We start from the raw sequence: 23,242 nt of genomic DNA on the forward strand, positions 1-23,242 counted from the left end.
TAAGTAAAACACAGTACGTGAAGCCCTAGCTTGGTGCCTTGTGCATAGTGGGCATTTAATAAAAGTCTATTCTCTTTTAGTCCTTTATTCCTTTTCCTTCCAATTAATTCATATTCTCCTTTCAGTCTGCCTTGTTCTTAGGTTGTTCTCTGTAGCTGTTCCTCTGTTATCCGAGATAACAGAATGAAAGATCTTTTCTGTGAGTTTATATGAAAGATTTCTGCCTTGGATTTGTGGGAGTCAGAAGGTTGGACAATGTAGTTCATTGTCTTTCAAAGTAAAATCTTGCATTTTATGTTTTTGTAACATACGTTCTAGATTTTTACTTGTCTTATGAAAAATATCTCTGTTAGGCTCTTGAGAGTAGCTCATGGGAAACTCTTGGGTTGGCAGGCTGACAGCAGAGCTAGACCGGTTGCTGAAATGTTACAATCAGAGCCTTTAAGAAAAGGTTGTACATCCTTATATTGATCTGTGTAGTCAATGCAGTTTCATTCAGGATATAGAAGAGCAAAGGGACTAGAATAACCAAAACAGTTTTGGAAAACACCCAGTTTAGAGGACTTACATGACCTCTTTTAAAGACTATACAAATTCAGTAATCAAGATGGTATAGTACTGGAAAAATGAAGAGACTTACAGGCTGGTGGAATGGAAGAGAGAGTCCAGAAATAGATCCACACATAGTATGATCCATCAGTTTTCAACAGAGGTGCGAAAGCAGTGAAATGGAATAAGGACAGTCTTTTCAACAAATGATATGAGAATGATTAGATGTCCATATGCAAAAATACAAATCTAGACCCATATTTTATACCATATACAAAATTTGTCATGTATCATAGGCCTCAATATGAAAACTAAATTCGAAAACTGTAAGAGTTTTAGAGGAAAACATGGGAGAAAATCCTGTGACCTTGGGTTGGACAAAGATTTTTTTTTTTTAATTAACTTTTTAAGTAGGCTCCACACTCAGCGCAGAGCCACCGTGGGGCTTGAACTCATAACCCCGAGATCAAGACCTGAGCTGAAATCAGGAGTCAGTCACACGAGTGACTGAGCCTCCCAGGCACCCCTAGACAAAGATTTCTTAGGTACTTCCCTGGAAACATGAGGGAAAAGTGAAAAATTAGAGCTCATCAAAATTTAAACTTTTGCTCTGCAAAAAACACAGTTAAGAGAATGAAGATGCAAGTCATAGGCTGGGAGAAAATATCTGCAGAATTCATCTGATAAAGGGTTGGTATTCAGGATATATAAGGAATTCTCGAAACTCCATAATAAGAAAACAAAGAACCCAAATGAAAACGATCCAAAAATTTGACCCTTCAGTTCAGTAAAGAAAGGCATGGCAAATAAACACATGCAAAGATGCTCAGCATGTTTAGTCAGTAGGCAATGAGGCGCAACTATACTCTGTTAGAATAAGTACGACTAAAACAAACACAGTTCTCTGCTTCTAGAAGTGATACTGGTAGCCATGTAATTCTCACCCTCAGGAGGAGCAACGATGATGCTCTGGACTTCTTATGTGGGAGTTGTTTTAATAGCCCTGTGCCCTTGTAGCCTTGGATTTGAGTCACAGATACAAAACCTCCGTGGTGCTTCATAACGGTTTTATGGAGTATGATGGTAATCTTTGACAGTACAGAACAGAAAAGATGTCAGCTTGCTTATTGGGAAGGGTTCTTCTGTAGTGTTTGGGTATCGTGAAATTGAACGACTCAGTTCTCTTCTGTTTTGCAGTTTCCTTTTATTGGATCTTTAAATTTTGGACAGATTTTTATCTGCTTTAAGCTCTTGCTTTGAAGAGTGACAAAACTGTACCTAGTTAGATGGCATCGAATCTGTGTTTCCTGTTGCTGTCTGTCACCGTGGGTAATCACTGTTTGTGGTTGTTGCAGGTACTCCATCCAAACCAACAGGGCTAGCCAATGGTGATCATGGACTAGAAGGGAACGATACTACGGGTAAGTGGTTCCCAGGATTCCCCAAATGCGGGGTGGAAACAATCACAGTAAGCACCTTGACGAGCTCCTTTGAGGAAGATTCTCAGTGAATCACGTGAATTATTTCCAAGGGTATTGTCGTTCTTGTTGGATGTATTCAAGTCCAGGGCCCTCTGCCCCAAAACATCTCCAACAACAGAAAGAAAGAGTGAATTTCCTTTGACGTTTCTTGAATATTTGTTTTAATTATACCACACAAGAGCTGGATCAATCTTAAAAATACGCTTAGAGATGCAGACTAATCATCAAAATTTGTTATATTGGAGGCCTTTGGCCACTACAGCTCTTTATCCAGGCTCTTCTCCACTGCACTTAGCTGGCTTTCCATGGCTCAATGTTAGGAAACCAGTGAGCTGCAAATTAAAAGTTCTTCCCCTTCGATTTTGCCCTCAGTCTTTTTCTTTTTCTCCCCATTAACGTTACTTTTGAAATCTGTCTTTAACTGCTAGCTCATTAACTAGGGCTTTGCTACTCCATCAGCCAGCCCTGAGCCCCTGTGGCTTCCCACCTCATAACTGGCACCAGCCCCGGACCCCCAGTGTATTTGTATTGAGCAGAATTCTCGAAGCAGTAGCAGGGTCCACAGGGATGTACTCTGCAAATTTTTGCTTAGGTAGCTGATTGGAGAGTCAGCTTGTATTTCTGTGAATAACTGCACTCATTTTGCAGTTGTGATCAGGCTGACACTGTTGACCCAAATGAGTACACATCTAATGGTCAAGTAAATTGGTCTTTGCAACAGAGTGTGCTCTTACCTGGGGCATAACATTTGATTCACATTACTGCACTGGAGACAAGCACTAGATGTGGGGGGTGTCTGTGTTTCTCTTGTATGCCTACCTCAGCCTGGAGAAGACTTTCCTTGAGCCACTGTATGACTTCTCGGTTTTGAAGGTTTCGAGAAAGCCAGCAATTATTCCAGGATTTATTCTTTATTCTGTGACCTTTGGAAATGTTGTATATATCTTTGTACCTCAGATTTATTGATCGCTGGTTTCCTTTTGTTGTGAATGTTAGTTTTGCCCAGTGACATTAACATTCTTATTAGCAGCTCATAACTTAGAAATGCTTTACTTTAAGGTAAAAACAGCCAGAAGTGCCACCTTATCTTCCAGTTTTGTGAACTGAAATTTTTGTATTTTTTTTTATAATCTTTGTTGTATTATTGACTGTTTCTGTGCCTGCTTTGAAAGCAAGGTCATCTATGTAGTATAGTTCTTAGGAAACATTTATGGAAATATCCCTGTGATTAAAGGAGAAACTTGAACTTTTAAAAAATGAGTAAGTCAGCTTTCTTTAACAAGGAGGCAGTGTGAGGGGAAGGAGAGGCTTGGAGGGGATTGACTTGATGAGCTAGTTGAAAGAGTGGTTCATTGTTTGCTTGTAACACCCAGTCCCCATCATCCTTGCTGTCTGTAAGCATAGATTATAACACCCAGTCCCCATCATCCTTGCTGTCTGTAAGCATAGAGGACCTTGCAGTCCTGCTTTCCTGTGCCTTCTTTGGGCTGTCGTTTCTTCTTCGGTGTGATCCCATTTGCTTTCATTTTCTTGGATATTCCTTGTAATTTCCAGTATACTGGATTTCTAAGTCTTTCATTACTTTATTCTTTTAAGCCATTTTTTCTGCTGTTGTATTTTTTTTTAAGGTTTTATTATTTGTATTATTTGAGAGAGAGAGCGTTCGTGCGCAGGAGCTGGGGAGGAGCAGAGGATTTGAGAGAGAGCGTTCGTGCGCAGGAGCTGGGGAGGAGCAGAGGGAGAGGGACAAGCTGACTCCACGCTTGTGGAGCTCAACTTGGGGCTCATTCCCACCACCCATGAGATCATGACCTGAGCCAAAACCAAGAGTTGGACGCTTAATTGACTGAGCCACCCAGGCACCCTTATTATTTTTATTAAGTAAGTTCTACACCCAATGTGGGGCTTGAATTCACGACTGAGTCACATGCTTTACTGACTGAGCCAGTCAGGTGTCCCTACTCTTAAATTTTTTAAGGTGCTCAGTTAAAATAGGACTTTATGTCTGTGAAAGTCTTCCTTTTTATCCCTATTTCTGGTTCCCCATCAGTGGCATTTGGTATATATTCTTTCTTTTTTTTTTTTCTGATTATTCATGCATGAGCATGCATTGTGTGTTTGTGTGTTTCATAATGCTGTTGTGCCATCTTTGCTTTTATTTTTTTCTTAATGTGTCCTGGCATCTTCCCATTTCAGTACATGAAAAGCTACCTCATTTCTTTTAAAATTGCATATTATTTCACAATTTAGCGAACCTGTCAGTGGGCATTTGTTATTTTTTAAACAATGTGATAATAAACATCTCATTAACATTCATTTCCGTGAACTTTTATGTCTTTCTCTGAACTACATACCTAAAGTGGATTGTCAAGTTAAGTATTTAAAAATTTGATAGACTGCCAAATTGTCTCATAAAAAGGATGTTACAATTTATATTCCTCCAGTGGTATATTAGATTACCTAGTTTCTTATACTGTTGCCAACAATGGCTGTTATTAAATTTTAAAAAGATTTTTATAACTCTCATGACCAGAAGATGATTTTTTTGTAATTTGCATTTTCCTGTAATCTGCATTTTATTTTTTATAATCTGCATTTTAAAATGAGGCAGATTTTTAAAATATGTATTCTTTCTTGAGCTAGGAAGAATAAATTTTATAAGCTTACTTGGTGGGAGTAAAAGCAAATTTATGCCAAACATGTTCTATCCCATATTTGGCATAAATATGGGCTAGAATGTCTGGTATCTCTCTGGATAAGTAAAACACAGTACGTGAAGCCCTAGCTTGGTGCCTTGTGCATAGTGGGCATTTAATAAAAGTCTATTCTCTTTTAGTCCTTTATTCCTTTTCCTTCCAATTAATTCATATTCTCCTTTCAGTCTGCCTTGTTCTTAGGTTGTTCTCTGTAGCTGTTCCTCTGTTATCCGAGATAACAGAATGAAAGATCTTTTCTGTGAGTTTATATGAAAGATTTCTGCCTTGGATTTGTGGGAGTCAGAAGGTTGGACAATGTAGTTCATTGTCTTTCAAAGTAAAATCTTGCATTTTATGTTTTTGTAACATACGTTCTAGATTTTTACTTGTCTTATGAAAAATATCTCTGTTAGGCTCTTGAGAGTAGCTCATGGGAAACTCTTGGGTTGGCAGGCTGACAGCAGAGCTAGACCGGTTGCTGAAATGTTACAATCAGAGCCTTTAAGAAAAGGTTGTACATCCTTATATTGATCTGTGTAGTCAATGCAGTTTCATTCAGGATATAGAAGAGCAAAGGGACTAGAATAACCAAAACAGTTTTGGAAAACACCCAGTTTAGAGGACTTACATGACCTCTTTTAAAGACTATACAAATTCAGTAATCAAGATGGTATAGTACTGGAAAAATGAAGAGACTTACAGGCTGGTGGAATAGAAGAGAGAGTCCAGAAATAGATCCACACATAGTATGATCCATCAGTTTTCAACAGAGGTGCGAAAGCAGTGAAATGGAATAAGGACAGTCTTTTCAACAAATGATATGAGAATGATTAGATGTCCATATGCAAAAATACAAATCTAGACCCATATTTTATACCATATACAAAATTTGTCATGTATCGTAGGCCTCAATATGAAAACTAAATTCGAAAACTGTAAGAGTTTTAGAGGAAAACATGGGAGAAAATCCTGTGACCTTGGGTTGGACAAAGATTTTTTTTTTTTAATTAACTTTTTAAGTAGGCTCCACACTCAGCGCAGAGCCACCGTGGGGCTTGAACTCATAACCCCGAGATCAAGACCTGAGCTGAAATCAGGAGTCAGTCACACGAGTGACTGAGCCTCCCAGGCACCCCTAGACAAAGATTTCTTAGGTACTTCCCTGGAAACATGAGGGAAAAGTGAAAAATTAGAGCTCATCAAAATTTAAACTTTTGCTCTGCAAAAAACACAGTTAAGAGAATGAAGATGCAAGTCATAGGCTGGGAGAAAATATCTGCAGAATTCATCTGATAAAGGGTTGGTATTCAGGATATATAAGGAATTCTCGAAACTCCATAATAAGAAAACAAAGAACCCAAATGAAAACGATCCAAAAATTTGACCCTTCAGTTCAGTAAAGAAAGGCATGGCAAATAAACACATGCAAAGATGCTCAGCATGTTTAGTCAGTAGGCAATGAGGCGCAACTATACTCTGTTAGAATAAGTACGACTAAAACAAACACAGTTCTCTGCTTCTAGAAGTGATACTGGTAGCCATGTAATTCTCACCCTCAGGAGGAGCAACGATGATGCTCTGGACTTCTTATGTGGGAGTTGTTTTAATAGCCCTGTGCCCTTGTAGCCTTGGATTTGAGTCACAGATACAAAACCTCCGTGGTGCTTCATAACGGTTTTATGGAGTATGATGGTAATCTTTGACAGTACAGAACAGAAAAGATGTCAGCTTGCTTATTGGGAAGGGTTCTTCTGTAGTGTTTGGGTATCGTGAAATTGAACGACTCAGTTCTCTTCTGTTTTGCAGTTTCCTTTTATTGGATCTTTAAATTTTGGACAGATTTTTATCTGCTTTAAGCTCTTGCTTTGAAGAGTGACAAAACTGTACCTAGTTAGATGGCATCGAATCTGTGTTTCCTGTTGCTGTCTGTCACCGTGGGTAATCACTGTTTGTGGTTGTTGCAGGTACTCCATCCAAACCAACAGGGCTAGCCAATGGTGATCATGGACTAGAAGGGAACGATACTACGGGTAAGTGGTTCCCAGGATTCCCCAAATGCGGGGTGGAAACAATCACAGTAAGCACCTTGACGAGCTCCTTTGAGGAAGATTCTCAGTGAATCACGTGAATTATTTCCAAGGGTATTGTCGTTCTTGTTGGATGTATTCAAGTCCAGGGCCCTCTGCCCCAAAACATCTCCAACAACAGAAAGAAAGAGTGAATTTCCTTTGACGTTTCTTGAATATTTGTTTTAATTATACCACACAAGAGCTGGATCAATCTTAAAAATACGCTTAGAGATGCAGACTAATCATCAAAATTTGTTATATTGGAGGCCTTTGGCCACTACAGCTCTTTATCCAGGCTCTTCTCCACTGCACTTAGCTGGCTTTCCATGGCTCAATGTTAGGAAACCAGTGAGCTGCAAATTAAAAGTTCTTCCCCTTCGATTTTGCCCTCAGTCTTTTTCTTTTTCTCCCCATTAACGTTACTTTTGAAATCTGTCTTTAACTGCTAGCTCATTAACTAGGGCTTTGCTACTCCATCAGCCAGCCCTGAGCCCCTGTGGCTTCCCACCTCATAACTGGCACCAGCCCCGGACCCCCAGTGTATTTGTATTGAGCAGAATTCTCGAAGCAGTAGCAGGGTCCACAGGGATGTACTCTGCAAATTTTTGCTTAGGTAGCTGATTGGAGAGTCAGCTTGTATTTCTGTGAATAACTGCACTCATTTTGCAGTTGTGATCAGGCTGACACTGTTGACCCAAATGAGTACACATCTAATGGTCAAGTAAATTGGTCTTTGCAACAGAGTGTGCTCTTACCTGGGGCATAACATTTGATTCACATTACTGCACTGGAGACAAGCACTAGATGTGGGGGGTGTCTGTGTTTCTCTTGTATGCCTACCTCAGCCTGGAGAAGACTTTCCTTGAGCCACTGTATGACTTCTCGGTTTTGAAGGTTTCGAGAAAGCCAGCAATTATTCCAGGATTTATTCTTTATTCTGTGACCTTTGGAAATGTTGTATATATCTTTGTACCTCAGATTTATTGATCGCTGGTTTCCTTTTGTTGTGAATGTTAGTTTTGCCCAGTGACATTAACATTCTTATTAGCAGCTCATAACTTAGAAATGCTTTACTTTAAGGTAAAAACAGCCAGAAGTGCCACCTTATCTTCCAGTTTTGTGAACTGAAATTTTTGTATTTTTTTTTATAATCTTTGTTGTATTATTGACTGTTTCTGTGCCTGCTTTGAAAGCAAGGTCATCTATGTAGTATAGTTCTTAGGAAACATTTATGGAAATATCCCTGTGATTAAAGGAGAAACTTGAACTTTTAAAAAATGAGTAAGTCAGCTTTCTTTAACAAGGAGGCAGTGTGAGGGGAAGGAGAGGCTTGGAGGGGATTGACTTGATGAGCTAGTTGAAAGAGTGGATGCCATTTTCATCCAGAAAGGAAACAGCTATCAAAACTAGAGTAGATTTCTCCAGCAAGATGCCAGGTGTGACCAGAAGAGATGCAAACTTTGTGTAGCAATTGCTTCCCATTGCCAACTCTTAATAACACAGAAAAGAAGAACAGGAAAAACATACAGCCTGGCCCTTACTGTTTCAAGACTTTTAATTCCCTCGTGGCAAAAAAGAACCCAGATATTTATGAACTAACTACCCAATGACATTATGGCAGCAGGTAGAATATAGTTCACATACCTGGGAAGTTGTTTGCATTCTGAATTTGACCTCTTGAAAATATGCATGTTTTACTGGGGATGGGAAGGAGTAGGGAGGGGACAGAGAGTGCACGTTTCTGGAGCATGTTGTGACCTCATTCTAATTTGGCCGTTACTAAACTAGAGCATGTAGTTCAGTGCCATTTTGAAAATTCCCATTTCTGTTTCGTTCAGGATGTTGTCTCTAGTCCTAATTGCAGACCAGCTCCACTGATAGCGTATAAAGGGTTTATGAGCACCTTGCTATGTTGAACTTGCTGTTTACTAATGACCTGTGCTTTTCTGCCCTTTCCTTCCCTTTCCTACTTCTTCCTCCCTTTCTATTTTTCTCCTCCTAGAAGCCTAGCGTGTCTCTCCACACTGGGGCTGCTGCAACACCAGACCAGTGATCTTTCCTAAGCACCGTTACACTTCTAAAACCTTCAGCATTTTGCAGAGCTTTGCTTTTCCTTCCTGGACACGGTGTAGAAGAAGCGGAGGGTAGTTCTTCGGGTCTATTTCTGCTGATGCCTGAGCAAACCACCTGCTTCCTCTTGTGCTCTGCAGGGCTTGATGGAACCTCCTTTCCCTTTGTGAGCACAAAGTACAAGATGAATTCTTTTTAATTTTAGTATTTTATAAAGGTCATCTAAGGTCTTTTGTTTCTTGTTCTCTTTTAAAACTCATTTTATCATTTAATTCAATCTCACGTTTTTTTCTTTTCTTTAAACATTTTGAGTTGGCCGTTGCCATTTGGTTTTCAGATCTTCAAAATGAATCAGGATCTCATAACACCAAATGAGAACGTGTGCTTTCATAAAGGGATTGAGTCTACCAGTACTGCAGCTGACCCTCCCTTTCCCTTCCCCTCCTCTCTCCCTCTGTGAGCTTGCTTTTAGGGAAAGGTAATCTTTCAGGCTACCTATGTTTCTTTCTACCTTACTAAAATCTGAGTAACGATAGCTATTTTAATTTAAAGTTTTCTCATTTAGAGTAGCTCTGATTAAACTTTGGAAAGCATTTCCTCAAATTAAACCGTATTTTGTTATTTGTAAGTTGGGCTGAAATGGTTTTTATGATGAAATTATGGTTTATTTGTGTAGAGGCTTAGATTCTCTTGAAAATCTGACAACCTTTTATTGTCTGTGAAATTTTATAACCAAAGTTACTTTCATAACATGATCATGAGCTATCAAAACAAGAATTGAGAAGTTAAAATGCAACCCTGTATTGTTAGACTACTGGGATGTTGACACAGATAGAAAACAACTTCCTTTATAAAAACATGGGAATGAAAGTACATTGCAGTACACTGAAGAACCACAACCAGCTTATCAGCTTTCTAATGAAATGATTATCAGATTGGACTCACACTCTGTTCAGGTCGTGTCCAGTATCCCTTTGATCTCTGGAGCAGCGTGCCAGTGGGATTGGTGGATCACATGTGAAGACCTTTACCATGAACATTAGAATTTATACTCTGTGTATTTTGAGGATTGTCCCAATGGGACTTTCTTATTCTCGTTCCTCATTTTCCCACACTAAGAGCTAAAAAACCTGGAAGAACCATTTAGAAAAAATCTGCAAAACTTTTCGGATAATAAGCTTTGATTGGATTTTGAGAAATAGAATATAAAACCTGGGCCATGTTTTGAAATCTTAGAGGAGTTCTGATTTAAGGTCCAGAATGTGAAATACTCTTTAATTTTCTGTCCTCTTACTGATTATGGAGGTTGTCATAATCATGAAGTTATTGATTGTTTCAAATTAAAATAAATAATTGGCAGTGTATTCTGTATATTCTGAGGAAGATTTGGAGATGTACATTATTTTAGATCCTCTGACACAAAGCTGCTTTTGAGGTGGAAATATCAGAATATTATGGAAGTTTAAACTGAGTCCCTGCGACTTCTGGAATTTAGGAAGCATTCATTCCCTCTTCTGATCACAAACAGGGGCCACGCTGCCAAGAGTTCTTGGAGAGAAGACACTTAGAGGAGGCACATTTTAGAGGGATATGCTGATGCTTACCTTCTAAGCAGTTGATAAAATATGACAACTCTTACCATGGGAGAGCACCCATCAAATAGAATAGAGCATTTTCCCTTTGGTGTGCAGTTGTTCAGTATGTGTTTTGGTTCTCTGTGTTTGGTTGGTTGGTTTGGCTTTGGTTTTTTGGCTAGGGAAATTTTTAAAACTGGTAGTACTAACTTTTTAAGGATCATGGTTGACATTTTTCTATCACCTCTACCCAGTCTCTACAGCTTGTCTAAGTGACAGGTGTTTGGAGAAGCCTGGGTGCAGCTCTGCTCTGGCAGTGGTCAAAGGGACGCACACTCCATTATTACATTGATTTATTCCACTTTTATTTCCATTTTGCTGTGTTTTTGTTTGACTTTTTTTTTTCCTCCAAAAAAAGGGTTTTTTTTTTTTTTAAATGGAATTGAAATTTTCTACTCCTAGCCAGCTAAAATCTGGTGTACATTGTTAGCTCTCTGTTTCACTTGGATGTTTCATTTTGTTTTGCATATAGCTTTGTATGAAGCAGCCAGTTCTATAAGGAAATGCTGTGTTGCCATTGTGGTCACACCCAAGTATGAGGTTACCAGACTGGTCAGGATTGTTGTGTTGAAATACGATGTTTCTTCTTATATGTAATCTCTCTCTCTCTCTCTCTCTCTCTCTCTCTTTTTCCCTCCCTTTTTTGGCCCAATGTTGAAGATGTAGAACATTGTTTACAAATAATATTTTATATAACCTCGCTCACGCACCTGAGTTTATATTTTTTGTGACTTTACACTTCAACAGTTTGTATATTGGGACATTTTAATGTGATCATTGTGCTAAATAAATTACACTAATAAACATCTTACATTAACACCTTACAGACTGGATTTTGGTTGGAGTCTTAATTATTGAAGTATAACGTGACTAAGATGTGAGTTTGGCAAATACTGAGTCTTGAGGAATGAGTTCTTGGTGTAACTAAACTTGTGATCCTACCCATAATAATTTCATAATTGTACGAGCTTTTTACGTTTTGCCGGACATTTTCATTTTCACTTATGTTGTCATTTTTAATTCTCAGAGTCTGTAAGAGTTAAGAAGCCCAAATGACTGATATTTCATAGCATCTGGTGGGAAAAACAGTTGGCAGAGTGGCAATGTGCAGTTAACCCAGAAGAGTTACATGGCGTATCAATTATTGTTAGATGCCTTCTAATACTACATGTATGTTTAGTTAAAATTCATGTTCACGGTCTTTCTAAAATACGTTCTGAACTATCAGGTGAAACTGTGACATTCAATGACATTTTAATTTTGTAACTGTATTATTTGATGATCTCTAGTATGCTGCAGCTGGGAAGAATTCAGCAGAATGCGCACTTCCCTACCCATTCTGGCTTAGTGTTTCTTTACAGTAGGTAGATTTGCAAATGCAATATGTTGACTGAATTAAGACATTGAAAAGGTTCTATGCCTAAGGTAATTTGTGTGGCATAAATAACGTTTTTAGCTTGGCAAGACATTTCTTTTTATTAAGAAGACTCAATTTAACGTTCTAAGGTATCTTTTTAAAGATTTTGTTTTTAAGTAATCTCTATACCCAGTGTGGGGCTCGAACTCAAACCCCAAGATCAAGTCACACGCTTCACCAACTGAGCCACCCAGGAGCCCTTTTAGGTTTTCTTTTATTAATAGGGCTTAACACAGTCTCTTCTTAGGTTTAAAGCACAAGAATTTAAATACTATAAATAATAATTCACAAATCTCACTAACTTTCTTATAAGCACACTAGGATTAAAGCTTTTGGTGAGATGGGGACAATTCTCGGATCTTATTAGTATATTCATTTTGATGAAAGTGAGATGAGGGGCGCCTGGGTGGCTCAGTTAGTTAAGCGTCCGACTCTTGGTTTCAGCTTAGGTCATGGTCTCATGGGTTGTGAGATTGAGTCCCGTGTCTGACTTGGGGCTCAGCTGGGAGTCTGCTTGAGGATTCTGTCCTTCTGCCCCCCCCCCACTTGCTCTCTCTCTCTCTCTCTCTAAAAATAAAATCTTAAAAAGAAAGAAACAAACAAACCTGGCTACCATTGGATTCTTCCCCCTTGTCGACCTGATAATATGGTGGAGCTAGGAAGCTAGAGAGGGTTCTGGACAAAGACAGGACTGATGGGCTGGGCACAGAATATCAGCTTCATTTCTAAGTAATGTGTAAGAATGGATTATCCTCAATTTTATATTGATGCTATTTCCATTACACTGAAGGCTTAACAAGACTTAACCACAAATTGTTTGTGGTAGAAACGTCTGTGCTACCATGGAGGCTAAGCTGGATGCAGTATGCTAAGTGCTCCACAAATGGCAGTGTTACTGGTGGTTTCCCTTGTGAACAGACTAGGTAGTTTTTTATTGTGAGAACCATTCTGAATGTGATGTGATATCAGTCCCTCAGGTCATAACAGCAGGGTAACAGTAAAACTACTTTGTCAGAGTGTCATGACAGAAATGAGATCCTAGGTGTTTCATCACTGTCTCCTGTAGCATCAGATAAGGTGCAAAGAATTTAGCATTAGGAAAGTTCTGAGAGGAGCGCCTGGGTGGCTCAGTCGGTTAAGCCTCTGCCTTTGGCTCAGGTTATGACCTCAGGGTCTTGGGATTGAGTCCTGCATCGGGCTCCCTGCTCAGTGGGGAGCCTGCTTCTCCCTCTCCCACTCCCCCTGCTCTCTCTCTTTTTCAAATAAATAAATAAAACCTTAAAAAAAAAAAAAGAAAAATTCTGAGAAAGCAGAAATGTGAAATCTTAGCAGAAAAATAGATCTGTAATGTTAGAGTTTCTGAGCAGCTATTATAACCAACGTCTAAATGGGCATTATAACTTATAAATGAAGCCTGAACATAAAGCTGCACACCGTGTTCCTAGACGTAGACACAGCAAGACATCCTTTCCCCCATCCTCCTCCCCGAATCCTGGAAACAAAGGTTTGGTTTCTTTCTTTCATTTTCCAGATATGAGTTGATTGTTGGAGACACACGAGTAAAATATGAACACCTTGTGTTTCTTGAAGGTTTTTGTTGTTTTTCATGGCTTTCTGGTAAAAATGTAGGACTAATCAGAAAATTCCACATATACCCACTAAAACAACATGTTACATTCCCTTCTAGGGTATTTAGGACTCCCTTGAAAACCAGCTTGTGCGCTGAGCATTTAATTGTACAGTGAGCCATTTGATTGCAGTTTCTGTTGGAGCTTGGTATTGAATAAGACAAAACAGCTTCTTCCTGAGCTTTGTGTGAATCTGTTATTCTGATACACTTTTTATTTTTATTTATTTATTTTTTAAAGATTTTATTTATTCATTTGAGACAACGAGAGAGGGAACACAAGCAGGGGCGGTGGGAGAGGGAGAAGCAGGCTTCCCGCCAAGTAGGGAGCCCCTTGTGGGGCTCGATCCCAATCACAACCCGAGCTAAAGGCAAACGGTTAACCGAATGAGCTACCCAGGTGCCCCCTGATACACTTTTTAAACCATAACTTTGGGGGCTCCTGGGTGGCGCAGCCGTTAAGCGTCTGCCTTCGGCTCAGGGCGTGATCCCGGTGTTCTGGGATCGAGCCCCACATCAGGCTCCTCCGCTGTGAGCCTGCTTCTTCCTCTCCCACTCCCCCTGCTTGTGTTCCCTCCCTCGCTGGCTGTCTCTGTCAAATAAATAAAATCTTAAAAAAATAAAATAAAATAAACCATAACTCCATAACTTTGTTTATATGATTTGCTTCTCTTTATGGAGTTAAACTCCACCTTATGCCAAAAGGCATATGTAGATACAGATTTTTCTTTTTTATTTGTAATTTCATAAGTAATATATATGAATACATTATCCTTTCTGAAAGAGATTAAAGCATTATAGATAGAGCTATACTCTATCAGAAACCAGAAGAGTTTTACTCAAAGAACTAATTTTCACACACAGCTTCTGTAACTTGATCTTGTATTTTTACCTGAATGTAGACTTGAACAGGTTTTTCTTTTTTTTTTTTTTTTAAGATTTTATTTATTATTTGACAGAGATAGAGACAGCTAGCGAGAGAGGGAACACAAGCAGGGGGAGTGGGAGAGGAAGAAGCAGGCTCATAGCGGAGGAGCCTGATGTGGGGCTCGATCCCAGAACGCCGGGATCACGCCCTGAGCCGAAGGCAGATGCTTAACCGCTGTGCCACCCAGGCGCCCCTGAACAGGTTTTTCTGATACATCCTATGAATAATAAGGATAACTGTCATTTGTATAACCCGTAGAGTTTGTAAACTCTTTTGGGATGTGTAACAGTATATCTGATTTTCATTTGAAGAAGTTGAAGTTAGGTTAATAACGGAGCTCAAAATTGAACCTAGGCTGATGAGCTCAGTGCGCTCTCTGCCACAGTATGTCATATCACAGTAGGTCTTCTGAGTGCTACCAAGTGTCACAAAGGCAGTTGAAAGGAACGGACCTTTAAAGGCCTGTTTTAAAGCCCTTTTTAGGCACTACTTTCTGAAAGAAAATCCAGGCTGAGGCAGGGCCTTTGTATGTATGTCGGTAGTTTATTTTGAGAAGTGATCCCATGGAAAAAAGAGTAGGGGACCAGGAAAAACGAAACTGGAAAGCAGAAAAGCCAATGCCATGAGGTATAACTAACTTAGTCATTTCTGTGGACAAAGTGGCCTTAATCCTGTGCCATCTCTTGGTTAATGGTTGTGCTTCTGGGTTTGTACTTTTGCAGTGCCAGGCTGCGGATGTCTCATCTCTGCTATCAGAGATGGGGTGAAGCAGAAACTCTGGTTTGGTTCAAGGGCGGTCACACCACACCTACATGCAGCTGGATGCTGCAGGTATAGGTGTGGAGTGGAAGATGGACTTTTAAGGAGGATTGGGCACAAGAGGTGTCCAGTTAACCAAGAGGTTAATTCAATGAAAAATTCGTCTGCCTATGCCTTATTATAAAGAATGAGGTTCTTGAATTCCATAGAGGGAAATTTGAAGGAATTCCACCTATCATGGAACTAATTTCCAAAGCCTAATTGTTAGAAACTATAGAACTAATCCCAAAAGTTCGTTCTGGAATTTCCCATCCTAATATTTTTCTTCTTGAATTAGTTTCAGTAGTTCCTGCCTTAGGAATTTGCCCATTTCTTCTTTAATTTGTTGACATACCCTTGTTTCTAATTTTCACTTATAAACCCTTTTATTTCTGTAAGATTGGTGTTGACATCTCCTCTTGCATTTCTGAGTGTAGTAATGTGAGTCCTATCTCTTTTTCCTGATTGGTCCAATTAAAGATTTGTCAAATTTGTCCATCTTTTCAAAAGATCAACTTTTGGTTTTATTGAGTTTTCTCTATTTTTCTCTTTTCTACTTCATTTATTTTCACTCTCATTTTATTATTCCCTTTCTTTTGCTTGCATTGGGTTTAGTTTGCTCTTCTGGTTTCTTAAGGTGGAAAGTTAGTTATGTTATTGATGTGTGATTTTTCTTTACCCCCCCCCTTTATGTAGGTATTTTATAGCTATAAATTTCCCTCTTAGCGCTGCATTAGCTGCATCTCATAAATTTGGGTGTGTTTTCATTTTCATTCATCTTAAAAGTATTTTCTAATTTCCTTGTGATTTCTTTGACCTATTGGTAATTTAAGAGTATGCTGTTAATTTCCACATATTTATGAATTTCACAAACTGTCTTCTGTTGTCATTTCCTAATTTCATTCCATCATAGTTATATAACATAGTTTTTATGATTTCAGTCCTTTTAAATATATTCAGGCTTGTTTTATGGCCAAACATATGGTCTGTCCTAGAAAATGTTCCATGTGTACTTGAGAAGAATGTATATTCTGCTGTTGTTGCATGGGATGTTCTATAAAATGTCTGTTAGGTCTAGTTGGTTTATAATGTTGTTCAGGTCTTCTGTTCCTTATTGGTGTTCTAGTAATTGGTATTCTATTAATTATTGAAAGTGGGGTATTAAAGTCTCCAATAATCATTGTTGAACAGTCTTATTTCTCAGTTTGGTTAGTTTTTTATTCATGTATTTTAGGGCTCTTAATGTTTTAAAGGAGAAACAGAATTAACTCTTAACATGGCTTTTATGTTGCTCATGGATTAACTCCTTTTGAAAAATTCTAGGGTGTGGATAAAAGGATGTATACAAATGATTACTACGACAGTGAGCTTCTAGGAGCTTCCAAAGCAGCAGCAAAATGTCAGTCACTGGTAGGAAGTTACTGAATGATCCAGCAATCCCACTTCTGGGTATATACCCCAAAGAATTGAAAGCAGAGACTTGAACATATTTATATACGCGTGTTCACAGCAGCATTATTCACAATTCCCAAAAGGTGGAAGCAACCCATATGCCCACTGATGGATGGATGGATAAATAAAATGTGATATATGCATACAGCGGAGTGATATTCAGCCTTAAAAAAGAAAGAAAATTCTAATACATGCCCCAACATGGATACACCTTGAAGAAGACATTATACTAAGTGAAATAAGCCAGTTACAAAAGAGCAAATACTGATTCTACTTATATGATTAGTCTTATATGAGGTACCATATAGAAATAGTCAAATTCATAGAGACAGAAAGTGGGGGACAGAGTTTAAGTTTCACAAGACAAAAAAAGTTCTGGAGATGGATAGCAGTGATGTTTGCATAACATTGTGAATGTACTTAATGCTATTGAACTGTACACTTAAAAATGGTAAAAATTAAAAAATGGTAAAAATAAGAAATGGTAAAAATAAATAAGCTAGCTCAGTAAAAAAGGTGCTTTTCAGCTTAACCATCATGTACACGACAGACCTCTTTAGAATTAAAGTAATGCTTTATATATTAGCTGTCTTGTGGATTTGTTCTAGCTTGTCCAGTCGCAGAGAGAAATACACAAATATGTAAACATTACTTAAATGCTAAAGAGTTATAAGGAGCATTTGGTAAGAACAGATGTGTAATAATAGTTAAATTCCATGAGGAGTTTGGATGAGAACTAGGGAAATTTGATTAGAACTTGAAATCTCCATTTGGATATGAAGTGGACATCTCAAAATTGAGGTGTCCTAAACTGAACTGATTCTACCCCCCCTACCCCCAAATCAAAACAAAACAAACAAAAACCAAAACCTACTTCTCCATTCATTAAATGGAAGGAATGTTCTTCTAGTTGCTCAGCCTAAACGTTTGGCTTCCCTATCTCTTTATTTTGCACCCCACATCTAATTTGTCAGAAAAAGCAACCTGGAACCTGACCACTTCTCACCACCCCCACTGTCTTTCCCTGATTGGACCCACCCCCTCTCACCTCGACTACCGTAATAGCCCCCAAATTAGTCTCCCACCTCCATTTGTCTGCTCCCTATAGTGTATTCTCAACAGCATCCAGAGTGGTCCTGTATATAGATCATGTTGCTCTTTTGCTTAAAACCCTGCCAGTGGTTTCCCATCTCAAGTAGCCACTTGTCAAAGCCAAGTCCACAAGGCTGTGTGATACCCCTGTCACCCGTCCCCTATGTTAGCTTTGCTTCCTTGGTGTTCTTGCTGCTGTTACTGAACAAGCCAGGTGGGCCCTTACCTTGGGCTCTGAGCCCTGGCTATTTTCTCTGGATTGTTCTTCCCTCAGATATAAGATACTCATAGTTCATTCTGTAGCTTTTCAGTGAGGCCTTCTCTATTCTATCTAAAATTATACCCCTTCTGTTTTTCTCTCCCAACTTCTTTGCTTTCGTTTTTCCCCACGGTACTTGTCACTTTATAATTCGTACAGTTTAATGATTTATCTTGCTTATTGTCTGACTTTCCCCACTAGAGGATAAATATTATGACGGGGATAGGGTTTCTGTTTTGGTCACTGCTGTGGCCCAGCACCTAGAAGAGTGTTTGGCACCGTAATATGTGCTCAGTAGCTATTGAATGAATCATCTTGTTGAATGTGTAATTAAAAAAAAAAAATCCTGAAGGAAAGAAATGTGTCTCTGAGAAGGTCTGTCCTAAGTTGGCAGTGATATTTCTACTAAGATGGAAGGGTTGGAAGGACGTAAAGAAAAGATGCCGTAAAGTAGTAGGTGAAGGGGGTACGGGGAGGGTGCTCTCTCTGGAGCAGAAGGGTGTTTCTGTCATTGCACATTTCCTGCTCCTGCTAAAGGATATCGGGCCTTCCCCCCCGTAGAATCCCTTGCTGTGTTTCTGCAGCATGTAAGAGATGTAGCAGGCAGTTTTTAATTTATCCAGGATACAGGTAGATGTATCCTCTCCTGTCTTTGGGGGCAAAGCCCACGTATGTGTTATTTAGCCCATTTGCCCTGGTGTTACTCCCAGATCCCTAACAATGTTCATTTACTGTGACTTTCCACCTTCCTATTTACCTAACACATTTTCATGGCTAAAATGTCACCGAGGCTGAAAAAAATACTTGTAATAATAAAGCCTTGTGCTGCGATCTCTCTATGCTATTGAAGAAATCACAAGCTCCTGTCTAGACCATAATGGCTGTTGTGTTTAATGTGGAGAAGAGCAACGGCCCCCTTGCTATTTTGTGTATAAACAAAATGATAATCTGACTTGAATTTTGTATATTGTGACGTGCCATGGCAGTTTGATCATACTTCCTTCTTCTCTTAACCAGCATCTTTCTCTGAGCAGATGGTTCTCTCTGTTTGTTTCAGGCTTTACATGGGAAAAGAAATTTAAGAGCAAGGCCACATATAATTGCAGTAATTTTTGTCAGGTATCAATACATGTCTTTCTGGAAACAAGTCCCTCTTAGTGATTTGTTTAGATTTGAGAAAGCTGTGGGAAGAGCAGGCATAAGATCTACCCCCATAAGCTTGGGTCTCTTGGGCAAGTTATTTGCCCTCCTTGAGCTGAAGTTTCCTCTTCTGTAAAAGGCGAACTAATAATATAAGAATTGTTTAGGTTAACAGAGAGAAAATAATGTTGGTGCTTTGTAACATGGTGGAAGGGGTTAATAAATGTCAGATATATGAGGATGATGATTAATGTCCACATCAAAAATCCTTACAGGTCCAACCCAGGAAATGGTTTGGCCAATAAATCACTCTCTGTTTGGCCATCAGCCCCCTTTCCTATTTAAATGATTATATAACAGTATTTTAATTGGATGTAACTAGAACATGTCTGGTGTCCACTGTGTGTTTGGAGATGCTCTATTTCTAGAGGACAGAATTGAAGGTGACTCTTTAAATGAATTCCAGGCAAACTGAAGGAAAGGCTTTTGTTTTGTTTCTTGTGAGAAAACTAACTTAGGACTTTGTCACTGCAAAAACCTGGCATGGCTGAGTCTCCGGTAGGTTCTCAGCAATTTAAAATGAAGTAAGAAGACGTAAAGCTGTGCAAATTGGAAATGTAAGTACTGATGTTCGACCCCTTACAGGTCTTCATGAAAGAGTTCTGCTCTCTGGTTAATAACAGTTAATATTTCTGGTCTTCGGTTTTTCTGTGGAAAATAAAGAGGTGTTTTGTTGTTGAAACAGCTGCTGCTGTTACTGGTGCTGAACAGAAAGATACAGTATGTTCTTTCCTGCACATGATAGCCTTTTAATTAGAAATTAACATGTGCCTTCTGATTTATTTTCTTTGGTTTAAATGTCATTCTTTTCCCCATTTTTTCTAGCCATCTCAACAGTTTTTTAACTCTTTCAATATGCATATCAGTCAGGGTCTAGTCAGGAGATAAACCACACAGTAATTTAAACAGGGAATTAACTTTTAAAGGGTAAAGAAAACTAAGAATACACGAATAGCAGATACAGGAAACAGTTACTACCTCCAGGACTCAGCAGAGTACCCAAGGAAAGAGAAATTTGGAAGAGTGCTCTTCTCCCCCAAAGCTGGTTTCTTACCTTACATGTCTTCAGTGGATGGTAAAGATGTTTGTTGAGTTGATATAAACCAAGGTTGGCAAACAGGAATCTATACATGGAGGTACTGCTGAATCACCAGATGGCCAGCTTTGGGTCACTGGTGGAACTTGCTTGGGAAGATGCTCACGTGAGTGCCCACTAAAACACCAGCAGAGCACCGTGGGTACAAGAAGATGGAAAAGCACAAAGGAAGCAGGAAGAGAAGCCCCTTCCCCCAGCACCCTCTACTAAGCTAATATGCCAGCTGATAAGAGGAGAAGCGTTCACAGGGTCCAGATCCATTATCACAAGCAAGGCAACAAAGGGAAGATTTGAGCCTAAGAGGCAGTACATTGGTAACTGTCACAGTCTACCCCTTTGGCTACTTAGCTTCCATATGTACTTTTCTCCGTGCATTTGAGCTCTCATATATCAATGGAACAACTCTTATATTTCCGCATAACAAGATAGAACTCTCTCTCATAGAGAAGTTCTCATCCTTTTCCCAAACGAGAAGATGCTTAGTCACTGTAGTCACTGTCTCCTTGCTGGACGTATTATTCACCCCTAAATCACAGTTCACTGAATATTCTGTTGTCAAGAGACTGATTGCAGAGTTAACCTTTGGCAACTTATAATGGGAAGAAGGAAGAGCAGAAGAAAAATGGTTAGACTGTACAAATAAACACAAAATAGAACAAAGAGAAAATATGCAAAGCCATCACAGTTCTCGTTTCTGTAATTAGTCGTGAGACCATAATTGACATCTATGTCTTTTTAAAAAAAGATTCCATTTATTTAATTTGAGAGAGTGAGTGAGGGGAGAGGGGGAGAGAGAGAGAATCTCAAGCAGACTCCCCACTGAGCTTGGAGCCCCACGGGGCTCAATCCCACAACTCTTGAGATAATGACCTGAGCTGAAACCAAAAGTCGGATGCTTAGCTGACCACCCAGCCGCCTGGTAGCTATGTCTTCTATTCCTGTTTCCCTTGCACTCAGCCAGAATCTCAGCTGGTTGAAGTTCTTTACTTACTTGAAATCACCCAGATTTTCATTTGCTTAGTAGTTTGGCCTTTTTGGAGTAGCTCTAGTATTCCATTAACTTTATTATGAGCATAGAAGTATTAGAGGTATCTCAATGAATCCCCTGGGTTCCAGACATAGTCTTCCAGTAATCTAATTTCCCCTGGATAATCAGGCTCAGTCTTCCCAGCCAGTAAAGTAACCCCCTTTTCTGCATTTTGGTTCAGTGGAATAAGGAGTCCCAAATGGATGATGTTGTCTTTCAACTAAAAGTGTAACTGACTCTTCAGTAAGCAATGCCATCTTTTAATTAGGACAGCCATTCTGGGTGATGGAATGTAATAATACCAGTTAATTCCATGGGCATGGACCCATTTTTTTTTTTTTTTTAACTTTGCTGTGAATTGACTTTCTTGGTTAGAGGCAATCCTTAAAGAGTTTCATGTTGGTGGATCAGGCATTTTGCGAGTCCACGGCTGGTGGTGCTGACAGAAACATTGTAGGCAGAGAGGGCAAATTTATATCCAGAATACATGTCTGTTTCAGTAAGGACAAATCTCTTCCCTTTCTCCATGATGGAAGATGTTTGGTCTAATCAACTTGCTACCAGGTAGCAAGTCTCTCTGGGAATGGTGCCACATTGGGAGGCTTAGTGTTGGCTTATGCCATTGACAGATTACACACCTGGCAGCAGCTTTAGCCAGGTCAGTCTTGTTTAAGGGAAGTCCATGTTGTTAAGTCCATGCGTAACTTCCATCCCTGCCACCATGGCCGCCTTTTCATGGGTCCACTGAGGAAGCACTTTGGTGGCTGGGGAAAGAAGTTGACTGATATACATATGTATGTCATTCTGTTGACTGGGGTTATGAAGAGCTTCCTCCACAATGACTGCTCTTTAGTGATTATTCACATGGGGCACAAATATTTTAGTCTGTGCTCATTGTGAGAGATTTGTCCACCGGTATTTTCCCCAGATTTCCTTGTCACCATTTCCCTCCAAGTCTTTAACCAATCAATAAAATCCTTCATACTTGTTTATAATCAGTGTGAATCTGTGCTCTGACCATCTCACTCCAGGCAGAGGGAACAATCAATGTACTGTTCAAAGTTCTCCCCACTGGGAGGGTTGTAACAACAACCACTGTCCTTCAGGGTTACCTTTAAGGGAGGCTGTGTGCTGTATTTGTACCAGTGTATTTTGCAGACCCATGTACAAACCAGACTTTGGTTTTTTTTCTCTATTCAGCTAATCTTAATGAAGCTCTTAGGAGGCCGTTGGCATGGGTTAAGGGAGAAGAGGCGATGTGACAGGAGTCAGTGTTGCATCAGGTGTCTGAGCAGCCTGCTCACGTGACTTACTCATATTTTTGGACCTGCTTGAATTTAGTCTCTTACTTATCATTTCCACTTGATGATAGATTGGTACTGCATATGCCTGACTTTACGGCCAGGTGGGTTAGACAACATCCAGTTCATCGTGAGAAGCTCAGGTTATGTGGTCACATTATGCCCACGTTCAGGCATTTAGTCTCTGCCAACAGCCAATAGCAAGCCTGAACCTATTTCTGAAAAGGTGAATAGTTGTCTGCAGAAGAGAATATAGATTTTTTCAAATTCTAGAAGTTTGGACTGTGATTCTCTTATTCTTGCTTGCTAGAGGCCCCATTCAGCATCCCTGTTTGCCATGGACGCTTCAAGTATCTTGGATCAACCGGATCATAAGGCGCAAGTGGCAGACCAGCTTGAACTGCAGTCCAGACTTGCTGCAGAGCCTTCTCTTGCTCTGGTCCTCACTCTAAACGGTTAGCCTTTTAGGTACTTTGTAGAGGGATTAAAGGACACTCAGATGTGGTATTTGTTGCCTACAAAATCCAAAAAGGCCTACTAAGCAGT

At 39.5% G+C, this 23,242-nt stretch overlaps 1 protein-coding gene across 5 annotated transcripts in view; it reads left to right on the forward strand.

Moving 5' to 3' along the window:
- Nucleotides 1–23,242, forward strand: part of MAP4 (microtubule associated protein 4) — a 183,233-nt gene that overhangs the window by 72,747 nt on the left and 87,244 nt on the right. For 4 of the 5 annotated variants that reach the window (XM_040628890.1, XM_040628889.1, XM_040628887.1 and 1 more), the window contains exon 3: nt 1,905–1,970. In XM_040628890.1, the coding sequence (XP_040484824.1) occupies nt 1,905–1,970 (66 nt within the window). Of the gene's footprint in view, nt 1–1,904; nt 1,971–6,689; nt 6,757–23,242 lie in introns of those variants that run through there. The other variant, XM_040628886.1, reaches the window with a different exon arrangement.

The sequence above is a fragment of the Ursus maritimus genome, unplaced genomic scaffold (genome assembly GCF_017311325.1).
Source record: "Ursus maritimus isolate PB19 unplaced genomic scaffold, ASM1731132v1 scaffold_14, whole genome shotgun sequence".
Taxonomy (NCBI): domain Eukaryota; kingdom Metazoa; phylum Chordata; class Mammalia; order Carnivora; family Ursidae; genus Ursus; species Ursus maritimus.